The sequence below is a fragment of the Halichoerus grypus genome, chromosome 8, assembly GCF_964656455.1.
Source record: "Halichoerus grypus chromosome 8, mHalGry1.hap1.1, whole genome shotgun sequence".
Classification (NCBI taxonomy): Eukaryota; Metazoa; Chordata; class Mammalia; order Carnivora; family Phocidae; genus Halichoerus; species Halichoerus grypus.
In genome coordinates, this window is record NC_135719.1 from 5,945,530 (window position 1) to 5,967,322 (window position 21,793).

General features: G+C 42.0%; 1 protein-coding gene across 5 annotated transcripts in view; it reads left to right on the forward strand.

Moving 5' to 3' along the window:
* AP3S2 (adaptor related protein complex 3 subunit sigma 2) overlaps positions 1 to 21,793 on the forward strand; it is a 63,048-nt gene that overhangs the window by 23,141 nt on the left and 18,114 nt on the right. For 3 of the 5 annotated variants that reach the window (XR_013450256.1, XM_078078878.1, XM_036069924.2), the window contains exon 4: positions 1,829 to 1,900. The exons of 1 other annotated variant lie outside the window; for it this stretch is intronic. Coding sequence is in view for 2 of the 4 variants with exons in the window: in XM_078078878.1 (XP_077935004.1) it covers positions 1,829 to 1,900 (72 nt within the window). In the remaining 2 variants the exon portion in view is untranslated. Of the gene's footprint in view, positions 1 to 1,828; positions 1,901 to 2,132; positions 2,191 to 6,307; positions 6,449 to 21,793 lie in introns of all 5 variants that reach the window. One more of the 5 variants, XR_013450257.1, reaches the window with a different exon arrangement.

Here is a 21,793-nt window from a genome sequence, read left to right on the forward strand (position 1 = left end):
TGCCTTGTGAATGCTGTATACTGACTTCCTAGCCCTTTGCCACCACTCTGCTCCCAAATTTCGGGTAGCTAGTCTTTTCATCTTCAGGCTGGAGATTGTAAAATATTTCTGGGAAATTTGAGCAATCTGAGGGGAAGGAATAAAAAAGCCTAAAGGGGTGAAGGGGAGGATCCCCAGCAAATAGCTAGGGTTGCAGAGCTTCCAGTCAGCCTTTGATTCTTATGACTAAAAAAACAAGGCTAATCAGTAATCTGAGGAAAGCCTCTAACATGGAAGGTGAAGACTAAAATGAACAAACCGGAAAAAGCAATGTAGAGGAAATAGAGACCATAAAAGAAAGGACAACAGTAAAACAAACCCCTGTCTTTAAGCCACAGGGAAGTAAAACAAAAAAACGGTCTGCTAAATAAAAAAGAAAGATGGAACAAAATGTTCTCTTAGAAATTAAAGACCTGAGAGAAAACTGGAAGGGAAAGGATAAGAAAATGAGGAGGTCTAGTACCTCAGCTGCTAATTCCAGTTATCAGCAGATACAAATCAGCAGAAGCAGCTCCAAAAAGAAAGACTAGGGACAGGATAAGGGGGAAATTCTCAACTAAATTATTTGATAAAATTTTCCCAAACTGAAGGACTTGAGTTGCTAGATTGTAAGGGCTCACCAAGTGCCCAGGGATTGAAAATAAGCCCCTATTCAAGTATGTTATCCTTATAGAAAAAAATTCAGCCACTGATAAAAATGTAAAGAGTTATGGATAGTGCTGTTATGAAATTATGTTGTTTTTTTTGGGCATATATATGTATATACATATACATATATATGCATTTCTGTTGGGTATGTACCTAGGAGTAGAATTGCTGAAACAATAAAATAACAATAAATAATAAATAATATAAATAATGTCAAAGAGCTTTCCAAAGTAGCTAGAAATATGATTTCCATTTCTATTAGTTTATAGCCAGTCAAAAGCTGAAAACAACTCAAGTGTCCCATCTGTAGGAGAATGCATAAATATTTCTATGAAATACTATCCAGTAGTGAATATGAATAAGCTTTTATGACATGCAGCAGTGTGGAGGAATTCACCAGCACTGTTAAATGAAAGAAGTCAGACAAAAGGAATACATGTTGTATGATGTCACCTATGTAAATTCACAGACAGGCAGAACTAAACTGAGATGATAGAACTCAGGGTGGTGGCTACCTTTGGAGAGGGTGTTTTGTCTGAAGGGGCATGAAGAGAGCATCTAGGAGCTGGGAGTATTCCATTGCAGTATTTGGATGGCGGTTGATTATGTGATGTGTTCATTCTGAAAATTCATTAAGCTGTACTCATCATTTGTCTGCTTTTCTGTTTAAATGTTATATTAAGTTAAAAACTTAAAATTGTGAGTATGTTAAGTGATTCATGGAAAGGTGTTTTGAAGTTAATGTTAACTGGAATTAGCAGGACAAAACTATGATAACACCGTAATAGTAAAAATTTTTTGTACGGGTATACATGGAGGCTTGTGGAAAGGACTGCAGTAGTTGGTATTTCAGTTTGTTATTTTTCTATGTAAATTAGCACCTTGTAAAGGGGGAAGAAAAGCCCATGTGTCTGCTGCTGGTTGTATTGCTATACTAAAAACAAGATTGTCCTGTCCTAGACTGTGCTGTCTAAATTGGGATAGGTAGGGTGAGTGCCTGAAGCTGGTAGTTTTTTGGTTTGTTTTGAGATTTATCATAAGGTAAGTAGTATTGTGACTGCTCCTCTTTACTTTCAAATATGACATTTATGAAGATGTGAATATGTTTCTATTTCTTGATCTGTTTTTCCTTGTTTCCTAGGTTTTTGTGGAGACCCTGGATAAGTGTTTTGAAAATGTTTGTGAATTGGATTTGATCTTCCATATGGATAAGGTACCTTCTCTCCCTAACCAGGGTTACTAGAAAATTAAAAGCCTAGGATAGTTCTATCCACCTCTACACCTTTATGTTCTTTCTTGTGGCTTTTTACTCTGGGGGTAGTCCCAGACGTGTTTCATTCAATAACTTAAGTTTCATAGTTTTGGGAGTGTTTTGCTAAGATCTGTTACCAGTTTTAACACAACATGAGATTACTGGACCTATGTCGTGGTTCATCTCTTTACAGACAGACTTCTTGGTAGAGAGCAGTGATATCACTATAATGACTGGCTGCCACACCAATGGTGAGAGAAATTGTTTGATGTTGATTGTAAAGTGAGTTTCCTTGGCATAATGCAGTGACAGTGAAGCTTTGGAAGAATCATGACACAGGGTCTTTGACCTAGCTAGTTACTCCCAAAGAGTAACACAGTGACTCAGACATTTATAACAGAGTTTGAGGTCAGGTGATATTCTGTAGGGAAGCTGACGTCGGCCAGAATTGAAGTGGTACAAAGTACATGTTCTCAGATTTGTGCTGCTAGCATCACTTTGACATGGCCTATGTCCCCATGTGCCGAGTTAAAGGTGGGAGATAGCCAACAAGGGGATAGGAACTGTCTCATGTATTTTATCCAACTGGGCTCGTGCTGTATCCAGTGCTGTTCACCTTAGGTGTGTTTGCTCCCGGTTTTCCTCAGCTGATTGTTGTCACCATGCTCCATGGCCCTTGGAGAGAGCGAATGATTTTTTAGGAGACAACGACTCATTGCTAAGCCATGATCCTTTATTACTCTATTTTCATCCCAACAAGGTAGTTGTTTTTAGATCCATCATTGCTAGCATTGCCATCTAGAGGACTTTCTTGTCATTTTTCAATAGGATCTTCAGTCTCTGTTAACTCTCCTGAGATTCTCAGATGACACTCTCTGGGCGAATGCAGTGAGTGCGTTCTTAAGGTTGGATGTTGGAATGAGTGAAGTTTTCTCTCTCAACACCTAGCTTGGCATTAAGACTCCCTGAGCATCCCTGTACAAGAGAATCACAGAAGCCCATTCTTGCCAGAGATACTTGCCTTGGGGCTCCCTGCTAGGCTCAAGGCATCCAGAGCTCGTTGGTGCTTTTGAAGTGGTCACTCTCCCTTTTCATATGAAAGAATCTTAGAAGCTTCAGAGACCTCTTTGCCTCCTCTTCGCAAGCATTTAGAGTTGCTTTAAGCATGTCAGTTGTTCAAGGCGCTATCTTGTAGTTTCCTTTAAGGTGAGCCATAGGTCAAACCCGGTGTCCCTCCCTGCTAGTGGCGGTGGCTTTAAAAGGAAGTAAAAAGCCATCAAAATGTTGTTCTTTCTCCTATGTCTTATCTTTAAATAAGTTCCATAAAGTAGTTTGCTGCTGCTGCAGATTCCTTTTATAGTTTATAAAACTGTCTATTTTTAGTTGCTCATGTAACATCAGGAAATTACCATCCATATTTCCTGAGATCTTCGGAAAGTGATGGCGCAAGGAGCCAGGACCTCACCCTGCTCACCTTTACACTGTCTGAAGGTGTCTTACAGCAGGTGACTTTTTTTAATTCCATCTCAGGCTTGACTTTGCCCTCACGTAGAGCCGTTGCTAATTCAGGCATTATCTTCTACTGATAGGTAGGCAAAGGACCTGTCAGAAGACAATAGGAATGTCACCTTGAACTCCATCCTTCTGGATTGAAGAAACCTCTCTACCCTAAGTCTCTTCAGCTCTTCTCTCTCCCTTTCTTTCTGGCTTAAAGGAAAGTGTGTTTCGTCCCATGTGTAGAGCCAGATCCTCTTCCTGTCTCTCCCCGCCGTACACCACAGTGTCTCTGAGCTGTCTGTATCTGTTCCTTCTGCTGTGGCTGCGGTCTCTCACAGAACCCAGCTCTCCCCTTGCTTCTCTCGTTCTTCTAACTGGCATCTCATCTCCACTCTTGCATTTAAGGTGAACATCTTGAATGCATGAGTGATTTGCATGCAGTCTTGCATTTCTGCTTCATCTGTTCCCTTTCTGGAGCCCTGTCTCCTGGTTTTCACTCTCACCCAAAAGGCACTGATACTTTCCTAATCCTGTTTACCAGTATCACCTTCTGGAAGGTTTCTGCAGCATTCGATGATACTGATCCTTCCAAGAAGTACCGCCTTCTTAGTCCTTTTTCCACCTGTGCTTCTGTTACATAGAACCTTCCTGGCTCTTCTCTTATTCTCTTCCCATCTCTGTCACTAACTTATGTTGTCAGTCATCTCTTACCTCGCTCTTCTCACACTCCTGTTTCTAGCCTAGATCTCATCCTGTTCTCCTACTTAAATTATCCGTCTGGGTAATTCCCAAACTTGGCATTTCTAGTCCAGTATGGCCTGAGTCCCATCCCTGTATTTCCCACTGCTGCATGGCATTTCTTCCTCCTTTCATTCCAGCATCTTACTTCTTCCTGCCACTTCTTACCCAGAGCCGGATTCGGCATGGGTCTCCTGAAAACCATTTCCTCCTCCAGCCTCCCTTTTCCATTGGTGCTGCCACCATCCTCTGGCAAGTACATTCAGAGCATCAAAACTTTGCCCCCACCCTCTTCTTTGCCACCAATAGCCAGTCAGTCACTAAAACCTGTTGCTTCTCTCCATAGACTCCTTATATCTGTTCTTACATTCACCAGTTATTAACATTTGGTACATTTGCTTTTACATCTCTCTATTTACATATATAGTTTTCTTCTCGACCCATCCAAGTTAGTTGTAGACGTCATGACCTCTCATCCCTAAATACTTCAGTAGACATCTCCGAGAACAAGGACATTGTCTTATATGATATGTTGTGCATAATTCTGTAATTAACACAGCAATTTAACCACAGCATAATTAACATATTTGAAATCTAACACTAAAAAATACTGTTATTCAATATATAGTTCATATTTAAATTTTCTCCCTTGCCCCAGTGATGTCCTTTGTATTTTTAATGCCGATTCCACTCTGGGTCAAGCACTGTCTTTACTTAGGGTGCCTCTCGATTTCAGTTGTGTCTGTCAGGTTTTCTAACCTTATTTCTTCTTCCTTCTTGTTGATCCTGCACATGGGAATTACATATTTTTTTTCCCTAAAGCACCCATTAGACTAGCTGCTCCTTTGAGCACAGACCAGTTTTGGTCCCTGTTATCAAGCCTTGACCCCCTGGCCAGGTCTTCAAGGCTGTCTACAGTTGTCCCTATTCTATCTTGGCCTTACTTACCATTACTTCTTACCAGATACCTCTGCTGCAGCCAGACTGGACCAGTCTTAGTCATGTTGTAATTCCTGCTTAGAGCCTCTGCCTGAATTGCCTTTCACATCTTTTTGTAACTGAATCCAGCCTGTCATTCAGGCTCAGCTCGAATCCTACCACCCTAAAGCTTGTCCTCATCACCCTGGCATGTGATGATCTCTGTGGATGGACCATATAGAGTGCTATTTCTGGCCATATGTACCTAAGTTTATATAGGTTTGTATGTTTTCTGTACTTGATTAGACCATCCTTATCTTTGTGTTTGCCCTGTCTCCCTCACTGAATCCAGCACGGTACCTGCGTGAGGTAGTCTTCACATGAGTGTTCCAAAGATTCCCAGGTCACTAGACTCATGAGGTTGTTCATGGTTTAAGCTGCTGCAGGCTGGGTAAAGCCTGATTTCAGAGTCTCTGGGGTAGTCTTCAATCCATACTGTGCCATTTGGAGCTTACCTTGCCTGGGGCGTTTGGTTCCCTTTTGCTTTTGGAAATCCCCAAACAGCTCAATGTCATGACTAAGTTGGGTGTTGATGTTAATTAATTATGATGAATTGAGTTTTGTTCAAAGAAAACCATGTGGGTAGCATAACATTATGATCTACCAGTGGCTCATCAGCAAAGCTGGATTTGGCACTCAGTTGGGCTTTCAAGATTTGGTCATCAGAGTCACAATTCAGTGGCTGTGTCAAGGGAATTTATCCAGCCTTTTTTATGGACTATAGTTTGCAATGGGCTATCTCAGGAGAGCGGAAACATATGCTTTTGGGTGGGTCTGAGGCCAAGAAACCTCACAGTATGGAATTTAAAAATCTCTTGCTAAGTATAGACTGCTGAAATGGGAAAATGCTGAGGGCTCAAAATTGGAATGAACTGGTGAGCCCAAGATGAAAGGATCATAAACGTAATAAAGGACAGTGCTTTATTTAAAATGTCCCTTCTGGGAATAGAGCTTCTGATAACAGAGCTCATTAAGGCCCTCCACACCCTGTTGACGTTAAGGCCCTCTACACCCTAGTGGCGTTGAAGCAGGTATTCTGATTGCTAGTCTCCAAGAATAGAAGAAAGAGTGAGGGACACACACTTTGCATGTTTTTAGTGATGAAGAAATTGCTGTTTTGGCATAGAAGAATAAGACATTCTGTTTGAATTTTAGTGCTCGAGAAGGTGCTAGTTGGTGTGCTGACCATCCCTGGCTATCTGTGTCTTTCTGGCTATGCCTAAGAGAGAGGAGGGGAACCTAGGCCAACCCTTGGCCCCATTGTATCCTGAGCCCTTCTCTGCTGATGCTTGATGGGTAAGAATTTTGTAGCAGAATATTTTTCAGAGGCCAATATCTTATCCTTTCAGAGCAACTGACAGAGACTAGCAATGATGATTTCTTAAATTTCTAACATCACTATACTTTGTTTAAAAAGAAAGAAAAGCTGAGACTGCTCCAAACCACTCTTAATGTCTGCTACACTACTTCACTTTCCTTACTTGAACTTTGCACTGACTCATTGTCTGCCACTTGAAATTGCAGAGAGCCTATTTACTTTGTTTAATCATCCCTTAGTAATGGTTAAGGGCATTAGGATGGTAGTGTACCCAAGACAGCAAAATCTGACCTTTAGAGCTCTCTGTTTGTTATCCTCCCTTTTCAGTAAAACCCAATGTTTGTCAAGATTGTAGTCAATAGTAAGTAAAACTTACTATTAATGATAATACTTGGATATGTTGCAGATAAAACACATTACATATTACTTTGTTGATTTGTAGGTGCCCTAAAAGGCTGGAATTGAGATCAGTTCTGTTCTTGCTGTTATCCTTTATGATGCAAGAGAGGGTTCCCTAGTTGAGAACCCTTTGTCAGGCTTGATGTTTGTATCAATCTAGGTAGATGAGGTAATATATAACTCCAAAATTCCAGTAGTTTATATAGCAACAGGGTTTATTTCTCACTCATGCTGTGTGGCCGTTGTGGTGTCTCTGTTCACTATAGTCACTTGGGTGTTCAGGCTGATGAAATCCTCCTCAACATGTACTTCCAGCTGGACACTTGTGCCCTGGCTCTGAAAGTGCCGTGCTGTACCCACTATACTCACTGTACTCACGTTTCATTGGCCCGGGCAAGTCACCTGCCCACACCTAAGTGGCTAGGGAAGTGCCTTCCTGCCATGTGCCCAGGACTGGGGGAAACCTGCAATAGCTTTGAGTGTTACTAATGACTACCACACTTTTTTCATTTATTTTCTTAGAGGGAAAGCTGACGTTTGCTTCAGGATCAGTTTACGGGCAGGAACCTAGAAGTTTTGGTATCCGAAAGATACAGGAATGCTCGTGAAAGAGGGAAGCATGGTTGACTCTTAGAAAAAGGCATCTCATGTAATAGCTTTTCAGTTTCTCTACCAGAATGTGTGACATTCCTATCCTATACCTCTCACATGAATTTAAGGTGATTTAGGAAATTAAAATTCCTTAACAGAGTAAATTGCTTCCTTATCTGGGAGACCAATACCTCTTTCCTTGTAAAGGCTTTCCTCAAATCATCTATCCTTACCTTGGCTCTCTGACCTAAAGTACTAATGTCTGTTGAGAATGTTTGTCTTTTTTCCCCCTCTGTTTATCAGATGAATAACAAACATTTACTAATGAGAAGGACCCTGTGCTAGATATGGAGATACAAAGATGGAAAAGACAAATGCCCTACCCTCAAGAAGCTGATAGTCCAACTAGAAGGTTGAATCCCATAGAGACGTTCCTTGGTCTTGGAGTAAGCAACATTTTTGGAAAAGATGCCATAAGTTGAGTGCAATTTCTCGGTAGGCATGGTGTTATATGAGGGAGCTCTTGTCTTGCACTACTTTTTATAGAAGTGAGCACAAGTACTGCATTTAGTCACATATATATAGTATATCTGCATATTGTACTTTGTAAAACTAAAGTGTATATGAATTATTGATATAGAATAATATAGTACCTGTGAGTTCTTTGATTTGATGATATGTGATCCGTGGTAGAGAAAGAAAAGCGGGACTTTGAAGAGATGGCTGTTTCTGAGGCTAGGCTCTGAAATGGGAGTGGCCAGGGTAGATGGCGGCCCCCCTGCGCTCTGGCTGGGTGTCTGGGGTCCTATAGACATGGAGCGTGTTAGGCAGCCTACTGAGCGCAGTGGCCTTTGCTGAGTCATAACAACACTTGCCCAGTTGGGTGAGGCTGGGCAAGTACCATAGGTGTGGCGGCCCAAAGTCAAGTAGCTGGGGAAAAACCCGAGCAGTGTGCGGTAGAAGATCAGTGCTGCCAGAGAGGAGCAGTGAAAGCTGAATAAATTCCTGAGTAGAGCATTCATCAAGGGGAGGGGTAGTCATAAAAAGGGAAATTAATATTGAGTGGGCAGCTGCCTGGTGCCAGGCATTGCGCTAGGAACTTTATGCCCAGTCATCTTTTATAAAGGAGGTGGTAATACCCCTGTGTAACAGATCAGCAAGCTGACGCTCAGGCTAAAATGCCCGGAACGTTAAAAACCCACATTCTTTGCATTAAAGCTCAGATCTCAGAATTTGAGATAAGTTTTAAAGCATGAATATTATGATAGATATGTAGAAATTTACAGAATTTGTCTATTTTTAATTCCAAAACCAGAATTCAAGGAGACAAAGCAGTAGGAAGTGACGGTATGGCGAAGGGTGGGGAGGAGCGTGTGAACGTTCGGGGAGACTTGGAACCACCCATAAACTCAGCTCCATCTACACAGAGTCAGCCAATGCAGGCATTATCAGCATTTCGGGTAGTGCAGTTTTTCACTGAATTGCTGGTATTTAGCATTCCTGACCCCCTCGACCAAATGCCAGCAGGGCCCCTGCCTGATACACATGCAGGTGCCCTCTGGGGTGGGAGCACAGTGTGAAGGAGTGAAGGGTGAGCAGACCTGAGATCCTCGTCCTCTGTGGTGCTGCGTCCAGTGGGCATTTTCCAGGGATCTTCTCACCGAGCCGTTTGCACACTTCCTCCTCCTTAAAGCATTCTTTGTTCCTAGTTCCCATCGTACATGTTTACCTGGTCTTTTCTATACCTTTCTGGCCATTCCATCTGGCCTTTTAGGCTTCTTCTCTCGTAGTTTAGTCCCTCTTCTCTTCTTTTAGATGCTGTCTTCTTAGGAAATCTCATACAGTCATCTGTTTGCTGGTGACTTCTAAATTACCAACTGAACTCACTTCAGTTCAGACTCACTCACATCCAAAACTGAATCTCTAGCCCCCTGCATCTCCAGACTGACAATTCTGATTCACCCTTCAAGGAAGGGTGAAATGTTCGAGAAATGTTGGTACCATGTGCATATATTGCCTGTTTATTGCTTGGGGTCTTAAGGTTCACTGCACTGAAGAATACAGGTAGTTCTCTCTCTCTACGAGCTTTATTGCCTAGCACAGCAAACAGTTAAATTACTCTCTGCTGCTCTAAGGCAAAGTCTGAGCTTGAAGCTGGATAAATTGTTAGATGGTTTGCAAACTAGCCCCTTCACCCTAGCCTAGGAACTATGATTTATGCCCAGAGCACAAGTGGGGAGGGCCAAGGGAGTGTGTGCCAAGAAAGGCTAATGGCCCAGAGTGTGCCTTAGGATATGTTTATGAGTCTGAAAGCAGATGTATCTACAGGCTTGGTGAAAACAATACACTACATTTAATTCTCAGTCACTGTGAAATCTTTGTGGCCTTATCTGTTTATGACCTCAAGAATTAAGGTTCACATTCTGTAGAGAACAAATTGTTGAACCCATTTGTGATGTCAGCTGGGTCTGTACCATGGTACCATAAGATACTTTCAGCAGCTGTGGCAGAGACCTGCCTGGGCCCACCCCTGCTGGTTGAACTGCTGAGAGTACTGAAGAAAAGTCATCTGGTCAAAGCCAGGAGCTGAGTACTTCCCTGTTTTTTTGCCCAGTCACTACATAAATGCGGCCCTTTAGATTTTCAGAATCTACATACCTGAATTTGCCCTGCATGTATCATGTTTAATGATGTTGGTTATGGAAACCTCAGGAAAGGAATGGAAGGCTCTCTGCTGACTGGGCCCAGCCTCTTGGGCTTTAAGATTGCTGCTCCTTTCCCTCCCTACAGAGTGAGAGAACTGGGTATGTGCCCCGTATCTCAGTTCCTGGGTACCCTGCTGGCTTTCTCTTTGTGCATTCACCTTTGAGCACACATGTGCTTTGATCTAGATGGGGGATGACATCTATATTTCTTTCTTTTCTTTTTTTTTTTTTAAAGATTTTAAAAATGTATTTTATTTTAGAGCGAGAGAGCAAGAGTGCCTGTGCGCAAGTGGGGGGAAGGGGCAGAGGGACAGGGAGAGAATCCCAAGCAGACTCCGTGCTGAGCACCAAGCCTGACGCGGGGCTTGATCCCACGACCCTGAGAACAGGACTCGAGCCAAAACCAACAGACGCCCAACCGACTGAGCTACCCAGGTGCCCCACAACATCTACATTTCATTCTGATCAAGCTAAAGGCTATGTTTCCCAGAGTGTGCGATACCCCTTCATCTGGATGACCTGCCACCACACCAGACCACTCATATTCTCCATCCACCTCCTTTCCTGCCTACCTTTCACTCACTAACCTCTCCACCCAGTATCTTCTCCTCAACTTCCCCAGCCTGTGGGCAACATCCTCTTTCTTTAAGGCATGGAGACTCAGGGATGCCTGCTTTTACCTTCTAGTTCTAAGTGATCACCAGGTGGTCTTGATTCTTCTTTCAGTATTTTCTCCAAGTTCACTTCTACCTTTTCTTCTCTTTTTTCTTTTTTTTCTTTCCATGACCTAAATCCAGGTAACTAACATGTAGCTCCAGCAGCTATATCCAATCTTTCCCCCAACCTCCCTCACTGGTCTGATCTTCCATAGAAAACATTCCTACCATTTTCCCTTCGTTCGACATTCTTCCCTTTTGCTTCCAGGGATCTCTGGATTGTGGAGCCTCATGGCCCTTAGGATCTCTCTGCTTGGGGACCCAGACCCCTCAGGCCCATGAGACGTGTCTTCCATACATACCATGCCAATTCGCACCTTTCTGCCCGTGCCCACACCAGTCCCCCTTCACTCCCAGCACCTTCACGTCCCCCTGTCAAGCTTTCCAGGCTTCAAGGCCCAGCCCACGTTTTACATTTGATGAACTCTTCTCTGAATTCCAGTGTTCTGGTTCTCCAAGTTATTTGTCTTGCCCTTGCTCTAAAGTTTTTAGTCCTAATTGTTTCCAGTATATGGAATCATGTCCATTTGTAATGCTGTGTTGGTTTTCTGAGCAGCACAGGGCACTCAAATATAGTTGATTGGTTGACATGTAATAAATGTCCTAATTCTGTATCTGTGTATCTGTTTTTTTGTTTGTTTTTAATTTTCAAAGTACTTTTCAGATACAATGTCTGATCAGCACAGGGAGAGGCCTCTTCTGTAAACAGATTTTTATTAGTTTTTGACTTTGAAGGTTTCTGACCTGTGCATGCTCCCTAGTTTTCAGGGTAGGACACTCTCAGCTTTGCGTTGCTCCCTTGGGAGATGGATAACCTTTGGATTGGTGCAGAAGAGCACTGTGTTCCTTGAGGGGATTCTTCCTCAAGTGGCCTTGTAGACTTCTGACTTTACTGGATTCTAATTGTGTGACTTAGGCAACCCTCTTGAAGACCTCCTTGTGCCTCACTGTCTTCACTTGTACAACGGGGATGATACCATACTTCATTGATTTTTAGACTCCCATTTTTGGTAATATTTTTGATTTTAACATCTCAAGTCAAGATTTGTCTTACATCACTGGAATTTCATAGTTTAATTGGCAACATTTTTCTCTTTTAGTGGTACATAAAGTAATGGTGTGTTTTATAATCAGTGGGGTACAGTAACTTGGCTTTGGTGAAGTACAGTAACAGCTACCGCTCTTGGTTATTTTGAGGATTGGATTTAGTGAGTAATTGCCAAGTTCAACAAATGGTGATCTTTATTTTTACTTTTTTCCCCACTGTTCTCTTTGGCTCCAGTATTACTCCCTTAAATCCATCCTTTACACACCCACCTAATGACATTAAAAATGTGTTTTGACTGTCTCCCTCCCTCGTCTGAATTATTCAGTGGCTCTGTATCCTACACAGCAGTGATTCTTACAGAGAAGGAGGACATGCCTCGCTCCTTGCCCTGCCTCCTGAGAACCCTTATGAATGCGAAACGACACCTGAGTGATTGAGGAAGTGTGTCATACAAATGGGTTTTCATGAGTGTAGAAAGAGTTGGGGACCACTGCCAACGGGATGGCACTGAGGCCCCTTCACATTGTTTATAAAGACCTCTGACATCTGTCCCAGCCTGCCTCTCTAGGCTCACCTCTCACCATTTCCTGCTTCGAACTTTGTGCTACAGCAATACTGAGTTATTGATATAACTTGTCTTTAGGGATGTCATAGCTTTATAAGTTTTTGACCCAGCTCAGAAAGGGCTGGAGAGGGTGGAGCAGGGTCCAAGGCCATCCCAGAAGCAGGGCTTTAGAAGGAACGGGAACTTCATCTCCTTAGGAACAAGTTTGTGGATTGGAGCCTGGCATTTAGAATTTTTTCTTGATGGTCACATAAATTGTTCTTCCTTTACCTGACTGCCTGCCATTTGGTCAGATTAAAAAGAGTGATAGAATCCCAGAGTAGAGGGCAGGGACTTATTCTTTGCTGCTTCACTGGGCAGAGGTAAGGCCAGGGGATGGAAGTGGTTCCAAGCATACTGCAGCTCAGAACAGTTACGTTCTGACAGTTAGTGCTGCTCAGAATAGTTAAAAATGTTCTGACAGTTACTGCTGTCTACTTAGGTGAAGGATCTATTCTGTCTCAAGAGCTAAAGAATACCTGCAACGGGAAGGAGGTTGGACAAGATGACTTTGATTGTAATTACTCCATTACCTAGTATTCATCAAGTACTTATTTATATTTCAGGCACATAATAGCTAAGTGCTTGAAATACAATGTCTCATTTATTTCCTGCATCATCTTACTTTGTCTTTGGACTAGGCCAATCAGATGAGAACTGTAATTCTCCCCATTTTACAGAAGAAGAAACTGAGCTTAGAAATAGGAAACCTCAGTTTCTGTAAGGCCACACAATACTGATAAGTAGCAGAGACAGAATTCAGACCGTAGGCTTGCTGATTCCAGAGTCTACGCTCTCCATACGCTGCCCTTAGTGTCCTCTCCTGCTCTGGCATCCTCAGTGTGGAAGGAGATGTATCTGGGTCATGTTTTGTTAGCAGGTAATCCATCAGAGAGAGGATAAAACTCAAGAGGACAAGGCCTGGCTCATTTTCTTTACCTAGTACTGTGCTTAGCATTTGGGACCAGTATTGTAAAATACTGAAGATAGGCAGGAAATGAAGGAGGATGAAACAGTAGACGGGTAAGGAAAAGTCCTGCTGGGACATCTTTAAAAATTTACTTCACAGAGCACTCCCAACTCATAATAGGCATTCTTTTTTTTTTTTTTTCCTTAAGAGATATTATTTATTTATTTGACAGAGAGAGACACAATGAGAGAGGGAACACAGGCAGGGGGAGTGGGGGAGGGAGAAGCAGGCTTCCCACCGAGCAGGGAGCCCGATGTGGGACTCGATCCCAGGACCCTAGGATCATGACCTGAGCCGAAGGCAGACACTTAACGACTGAGCCACCCAGGCGCCCCCATAATAGTCATTCTTTGGGAAAAAGTAAAAAATGAGGAAAGAAGGAATAATACGCAATGAGCATGCTGTGCTGCAGTCACCTGTACATACTCAGTGTCAAACACGAAGCCAGCGAGTGAGGAATCCTCTTATTAAAGAATTGTTAGCAGAGCACGGAGAATAGTTAATGAGTTGCAGGGCGATCTGCCGTCCTCTCTGCCCAGATGCCTTTTCCTCCAGTTATCAGTTCGAGACCCACCCTCCTCTGAACTCCCATAGCATTTTGTACTTGGGTCATAGTACTATCACAGCCTTCCTTTAATTACAGTTCATTTTGTACATGTTTTATCTTCCTTAATTTGATTCTAAGCCTTTTGAGGACAGGGTTCACATCTTATCTTCTTTCCTCCTTCCAGCTCTTAACCATTCTGTGATGTTAAGCATATTTGAAAACACATTGTTACAGGTAACATCCTTTTGGTGAAAACGAGTGAATGCCTCAAACCTAACACATCATCTTGTGTATAGTGAGTACAGTGGGCTCACATGTACACGTTTAGCTTATACGGATTCAGCTTTCACCCTTTGGAACAAAGATGGAGGATAACAATTCCAAATACAGAATGGTTCCATCCACAATTCTACTCAGTTCGTGTGTGCCTGCAGTGAGGGTGACTCCGGCTCTTCTTTGTCTCTGCTCTTTAACACCTATCATGTGCCTCTCATAAACATCATCTGGTGCTTGGAGTGATTGTAGTGCTTAAAGATACAGTACAGCTTTTCGGTCTGTGGCCCCTAACCAAGCCGGCCACTTCAGCAGTGCCGTTGGTGGAGGAAGACTACAGGCGATGTAAGGGATGTGCGGCTACACATGTTTCTGTCTCTTCTGGTGGCTTACAACTTAAACTGACGTAAGATGAGATTTCACTAGACTCATTCCTGTGTTGTTGAAAGAGTGTGTGATCATATGAATGTGAAAAAGAAGGAAAATCAAGGGAGAGGGATTGAGGTTTGTGGAGTTACGTGACAAGACATCTGGAAAGAAGCGGTGCAAATGTCCTGTCTCCATCTGAAGATTAGGAGATCATAAATGTAGTTCAGGAGATACTCATAACAAGGAAAAGAGAAAAACGGAACTTTACAAAGCAGGTTGTTTCTTTGCCTGCTTTCTTTAATAGCTGCTTGGGACCAGACAACCCTGTGGCTACGTCCCCCAGGGGCATCTCAGAGTCAGGGTGCATTCACTAACGGATATTAACAACGAGCAGCGAAGAAAAAGCTAAATTGTGTTGACTGTATTCTGTTTTAGAAGTCATAAGAATGTGAAGTATACTTTTTTTGTCTTTTTTTACCATTCTATACCCAGGTAGTTTATTTTCCACCTAGTAATTCAGCATCAACAGTTTTGTTATGTAATGTTTCTCTACAGCATAATTTCTTTGGCAGTGCAGATACTTTAGAGTAACAAAATAATAAATAATCCCAATGCCTCTCTGCTGTCCCTTGTGTCATTGCTGTTGTTTATCTCACTTATACATAAGCATGAATATACATACAAGCATGCACGTAAAAACACTTGTTGCTTTTTCTTTTTTTTTTTTTTTTTGCCTTGCTTGCCATTTATCTTTTTATTCTAGCTGGGTGCATCAATCTCCAAATTCCAGATTTTGAGGTTTGTTTTCTCACCCTTCAAAACAATATAAAACCTGGAGCTCCTAGTCTTGTGTTAATCATTCTGAATCAGTTTTTCTGGGATATCATCTGATCTTTTCAATATGTAAAATCAAGTTATGTATTTTTTCTATTAATCTTTGAATATATTTCCTCTCTCCTATTGTTCCATTTCTTTTTCTGGCATATCAGTTATGCACATGTTGTATCGCTCTCTTTTAAAAAATTTTTTTTACTTTTTGACCCCCTTGACACATTTCTCCCACCCCCTTCACTATCATCCCCTTTCTCCCTGCCTCTGACAACCATCGTCTGTTCTCTATATTTATGAGCTTGGTTGGGTTTTTTTTGTTTGTTTTTTTGTTTGTTTTTTTTAAGATACCATATATAAGAGGGGCACCTGGGTGGCTCAGTCGGTTGAGCATCCGACTCTTGGTTTCGGCTCAGGTCATGATCTCAGGGTTGTGAGATCGAGCCCTGTGTGGGGCTACACACTCAGCATGGAGTCTGCTTGGGATTCTTTCCCTCTCCCTTTCCCTCCCCCTTTGCCTCTTCCCCCCTCCCCCCCACAGGTGCATGTGCACTCTATCTCTCTCTCTCTAAAATCTTTAAAAAAAAGATTCCATATGTAACAGAGATCATACAGTATTTGTCTTTCTCTTTCTGACTTATTTCATTTAGTGTAATGCCCTCAAGGTCCATCCATGTTGTCATAAATGGCAAAATTTCCCTTTTTGTGGCTGAATAATGTTCCATTGTGTGTATATATATTCCACAATTTCTTTATCCATTCATACATTGATGGACACAGATTTTTTTCCATGTCTTGGCTATTGTAAGTAATGCCACAGTGAACATGAGGGTACATGTATCTTTTCAATTTCGTGTTTTCATTTTCTTCAGATAAATATCCAGAAGTGGAATTACTGGATCATAGGATGATTCTATTTTTAATTTTTTGAGGAACCTCCATACTGTTCTCCATGGTGGCTGCATCAGTTTACATTCCCACCAACAGTGCATGATGATTCCCTTTTCTCCACATCCTCGCCAACACTTGTTATTTCTTGTCTTTTTGATATTAGCCATTCTGACTGATGTGAGGTGATCTCCTTGTGGTTTTGATTTGAATTTCTCTGAGGACTAGGGATTTTGAGCATCTTTCCATGTATGTATTGGCAATCTGTATGTCTTCTTTGGAAAAATGTCTATTCATATCTTCTACATTTTTGAAGGTTTCCATTAAAATAGTTTAATATGGTGAGTTAACGTTTGACCCTTTCATGCTATGTTTTGTCTCTAGCTAGAGAATCAACTTCCCAGTGGAACCAGGTATGCCTGGTACTTCTCTATGTGGTGCTTGTTGTTCATTGCAGTTACATCTACATAGACACTCAGCCGACGGTTGTTGAGTCTAATTACCATGGTTCATTTGCAGACAAGTGAAATGAAAGGCAAGCCACGGAGATGAGGACGGGCAGTCCTCAGCATGTTTCAAAACTGATAAAACATTGGACTTTGGAACGAAAGTAGGGAGAAGAGAGAAGGCTTGGGTAGCAGGTTTCTGAAACGCCTTTTTATGTCCTCTTCCCCTTTTCATTTCTCTCTAAAATAGATAATATGGGAACTAGAGGCTGACTCTGGGCCAAGATGACTCTCATATGACTTTCTTTTCCCCTTAGCAGTACTGAGCCCATACTTTGGCCTCTTGAGAGCCACTGCCATCCAATGTGGACAAGGAGGTGATGGAGACCTCATCCTACTGAGAATTTCTTCCCTCCTCACTCTCCAGAGGTCTTTCCTAGGAATTAATGAAACCAGCCAAGCCAAGAAGAGGTCAAAAAAGTTATCAGCACTTAGCTTTTTTTTTTTTTTTTTTTTTTAAGTAACCTCTACACCCAGCGTGGGGCTTGAACTCACAACCCCGAGCTCAAGAGCCACATGTTCTTCTAACGGAGCAGCCAGGCACCCCAGCACTTAGCTTTTAATATAGCAGAGTATATATCTTATCAGTCATTCTTTCTTAAAATGTAAGTATGAAAATATTGGTATCCTACTGTCCCAGTACAAGCACTGTGGCTGTGCTCTTTCGTATTTGATTAGTGTTTTACTGTCTTCTGTGTGATAACACGGTTGTTTTTAGAAAGATATGAAAGTAGGAGTAGGTAGTGGGGATGGAGCCCTTGCTTTTTGTGGTACTATAGGCTTTTGTCCTCCAATGCAAGAATCTGGGGTGGGATTGATCTAGTCCAGAGGCTTCTGTGGATGGGATTAAGCCTGGAGTGTGGTGTGCCTTAACGTGCCACTGGTGTCTCAAAAGATCTTACTGACCCCCTCTGCCTGAGGAGTTCTGCTAGATAGGTTCCTGCCATCCCAGTATAGAACTGGATTTTACTAAAGAAGCAGTATTATTCATGGTATTTAGATGTAGATGCGGGGCTGCTCAGTGATACTACATTCTAGGTAAGCATTATGGATTTAAGTCTGCTTTTGTGAGCTGCTAGCATGAGAAACTTATTGTATCTACAGAAAAATTCATTGTAAGTTTAATACTTAAACTTATGGAACATGGCCAGTTTAGGGTGTGAAGACTGTGTTTTGACTAGAGGAAAAAGTAATGTCTTGTTTGTTATCTTTAGGCTCCAGATCAGTTTGCTTTTAGTGATGGTCTCTGTTGACCTGGGACTGGATTCAGTACTTTTTTGACTTCAGTGAGAAACATAACCAAGGATAGAACTCTGGCAGATCCTGGAATCCTCTGTCCTTGTATAGGGTTGCTGAAACCAACTTGTGTCCATCCCCAGCTGTGTGCCTAAGGAGCATCTCTGTCCTTGAAGTGACACTTTTATGTTCCCTCTTAGACTCTTGATCCTGACATGAAACTAGCAAGTTTATTTTAACCCACTTTTATCTGTAGAGGTTAACTCTGTGTCCTGGACAGTAGAGCTTGTTTCTCAGTTCCAGAATGGGAAGTCAGGCCAACTCAAAAAGCCTGTGCCTCGTCAAAATCAGGACTTTTGAACTAGACGACCTTCTTTCATCCATTCAGCCAGCATTTATGAAGGCTCTGCTGTAACCCAGCACAGTGCTTAGTGCTGGAGACCCAGAGATGAAGATGACATAGACTCTACCCTCAAGAGGTGCCTGGGTGGTGTGTTCGGTTGAGCATCCGACTCTTGGTTTTGGCTGAGGACGTGATCTCAGGGTTGTGGGATTGAGCCCCGTGTTGGGCTCTGTGTTCAGTTGCAGTCGGCTTGTCCCTCTCTCTCTGCTCCTTCCCCTGCTTGTGCGCTCTCTCTCTCAAATTAATAAATAAAATCTTAAAAAAAAAACAAAAAAGAAATCTACCCTCAAGGAAAATCATGGTCGAGGGAAAGAGGCAGGCAAGTAAAAAATATGACAGCGCACTAAATTAAGTACCTCAGTAGAAATGCACAGGCTCCAGTACTGTCACTGAGAAGAGGGTGATTGTCTCAGCCGAGAGAGCCCTTAGCCTTTCTTGAGTTTACTTGGCCCAAGCTGTGGGGATTCCACACCTCAAATCCTGGAAGAATGTCTCTGATTTTTACAGAACTGCTTAACAGGATCAGCATAAAGAATGGTAGAAGGTAGTGAAGGTTAGGATTAGAAATCTCAGCAGAGTCAGCGGCAGTACAAGCCCTTGTTCCAGTTTGGAGAAGGGCTTTCTTTGCTTCAGGGAGTCCCAGCAGGTTCAGTAGTCATTAAACTCTCCTCTGATGCCTCCTGGTGTCCTTTTCCCCCTTTCTGTGCATCTTTGCAGTAGAACTGCTGGTCAAGCCTTTTTTGGCCCAGAACCTCTGACTCAGGTTCTTTAGAACAGGAGAGTCGCACTTCCTAGGAGTGCCAGAACCGTACCTAAGCACTGTTGAATCCTCAGCATGCACCAGATTTGTTCTTCCTATTTCATCTAGTCATGAACTGGGTCACAAAAAAACTTCCTGGGGGAGCCCTACAAGCCACAAACTTGTAGGTCCCCATCCTGAAGGACACTCATTATTGCCTCTAGGGAATGAGATGGGGAAGGTCTCAGACAGTTAACTTATATTGATAGGAAAGAACAGTGAGGCCAAATTAGATCCCCACAGAATCCAGTTCCAGAAGTAGGTATCTTCAGGGGTGGGAGGACAATGTGACAACTTCTTAGAAAAGAAGAACAAAGGAATACCATTGTCCAGATATGTTGGGAGGATAGGATAGTACAGAGGCTTGATAGCAGGTTAGATTGCCTTTAGAGGAATCGACATTTTTTTAAACATTTTATTTATTTATTAGAGAGAGAGAGCAAGCACAAGCAGGGGGAGGGGCAGAGGGAGAAGAAGAAGCAGGCTCCCCACTGAGCAGGGAGCCAGCCACAGAACTTGATCCCAGAACTCTGGGATCATGACCTGAGCCGAAGGCAGACGCTTAACTGACTGAGCCACCCAGGTGTCCCAGAGGAATAGATATTTTGATTCTAGTAATGACAATTGACACTTGAACAATGCAGGGTTAGGAGCACCAACCCCCAGCACAAATCCGTGTATAACTTTTGACTGTCCTCCAAAACTTAACTACTAATAGCCTTCTGTTGACCAGAAGCCTCACCAATAACATAAGCAGTTGATTAAAACATATTTTATATGTTCCATGTATTCTTACCATAAAATAAGCCAGAGAAGAGAAAGTGTTATTAAGAAAATCCTAAGGAAAAGAAAATATATTGACAGTACTGGAGTGTATTTATAAAAAAAAATCTGTGTATAAGTGGATCCACAAAGTTCAAACCGTGTTGTTCAGGGGTCAACTATATTTTACTTTTTGATTGTTTTGAGGGATTTTAAGAAAAAAAATTTAAATAGGACCGAATTATAAACACCAGCTTTTACTCATTGAAGTGTGGCCATAAATTTATGTTTCTTTGATCTTGTAAAATATGAGTTTCCACCCAGCATTTTACCTGTTAAGATTTCAGATTCATGACCCAAAGTATCTTTTCTTTTGCCTTCCTCTTACATCAGGTTGGCCTGTTGGTTTATTGGAGTTATCTCAATCTTATGTTCAGTTGAAGCTCCTCTGGTTGTGATTATTTCTAGGTCAGAATACCATTGGATTTGCCAAGAACTAAGAAATCAGTAGTGCTTTTGTTTAAATTCTCTTAACGGGTACTTCTGAATGAGTTTTGGTATTGTCATTGTTTTAGATGGTTGTCAAAATAGCAGAGAGCTATGAGTTATTATTACTTGATAATTCATGTTTGTTTGGTGCACTTGATGTTAGGCTGGGTTTAGGGTTCCTGAGGACCTTTATTTTAGCTCTTTGCTTTCTTCTATTCTTGCGTTTTTTATTGCCACCTACATGACTCAGATTTTAGGTTTCCTTTTCCCCTGCCTCCTCTTTGTTGGTTTGGTACTTTCAATTCTCAATGTTCTCTGAGGTACTCACCTACATTTCTGCTGGCGTCCTCAAGGTCAGTCCATCTGTCAACTCTGGTCATTCTTTGTGATCTGACTGTATCTAGTTTCTTAGGTGCATGAGTTTGGTATTGATTCTTCTTTTTTTATTCAAGAATAATTAACAGTACAGTGCTACATTAGCGTCAGGTGTACAACGAAATGGTTCAACAGTTCTGTACATTACTCAGTGTTCACCATGGCAAGTGTACTCTTAATCCTCTTTATCTATTTCACTCCTCCCCCCACCCCTCCCCTCTAGCGACCCCTCTGTTCCCTGTTTTTAAGAGACTGTTTTTTTTTGTCTGTCTCTTTTTTCCTTGTTCGTTTGTTTAGTTTCTTAAATTCCACATATGATTGAAGGCATATGGTATTTGTCTTTCTCTTTTTGACGTCTTTCACTTAGCATAATATCCTCTAGGTCTATCATCTGTATTGTTGCAAATGGCCAGAGGTCATTCATTTTTATTGCTGAGTCATATTTGTGTGTGTGTGTGTGTGTGTAGTATTGATTCTTGGCAGCCTTCTCTACACACCCATGCTTAGCAACCTCCAACTTTCTCATGTCCCCTCTGTCTGCACTCGAAGAAATGTTATTCCTTTCACGGTCACTTCATGTTCAGTGGAAGGGGTCTTCACTGACTTGTCAGATTAACCTGAGCAGCTGGGAAGCTGACTTTTAGTTCCTCATCCTTTGCTCATTTATAGCACATGAGTCACTATGCTGACCAAAGGGCAGCTGTGATATTTGTAGACCTGTTGATGCCAGTCAAACTGGTATTGTAATTACCTAACTTAATAATATACAGATAAATGAGCAAAGAGAATTGTTCTATGAAAACTAAGGTGAACAC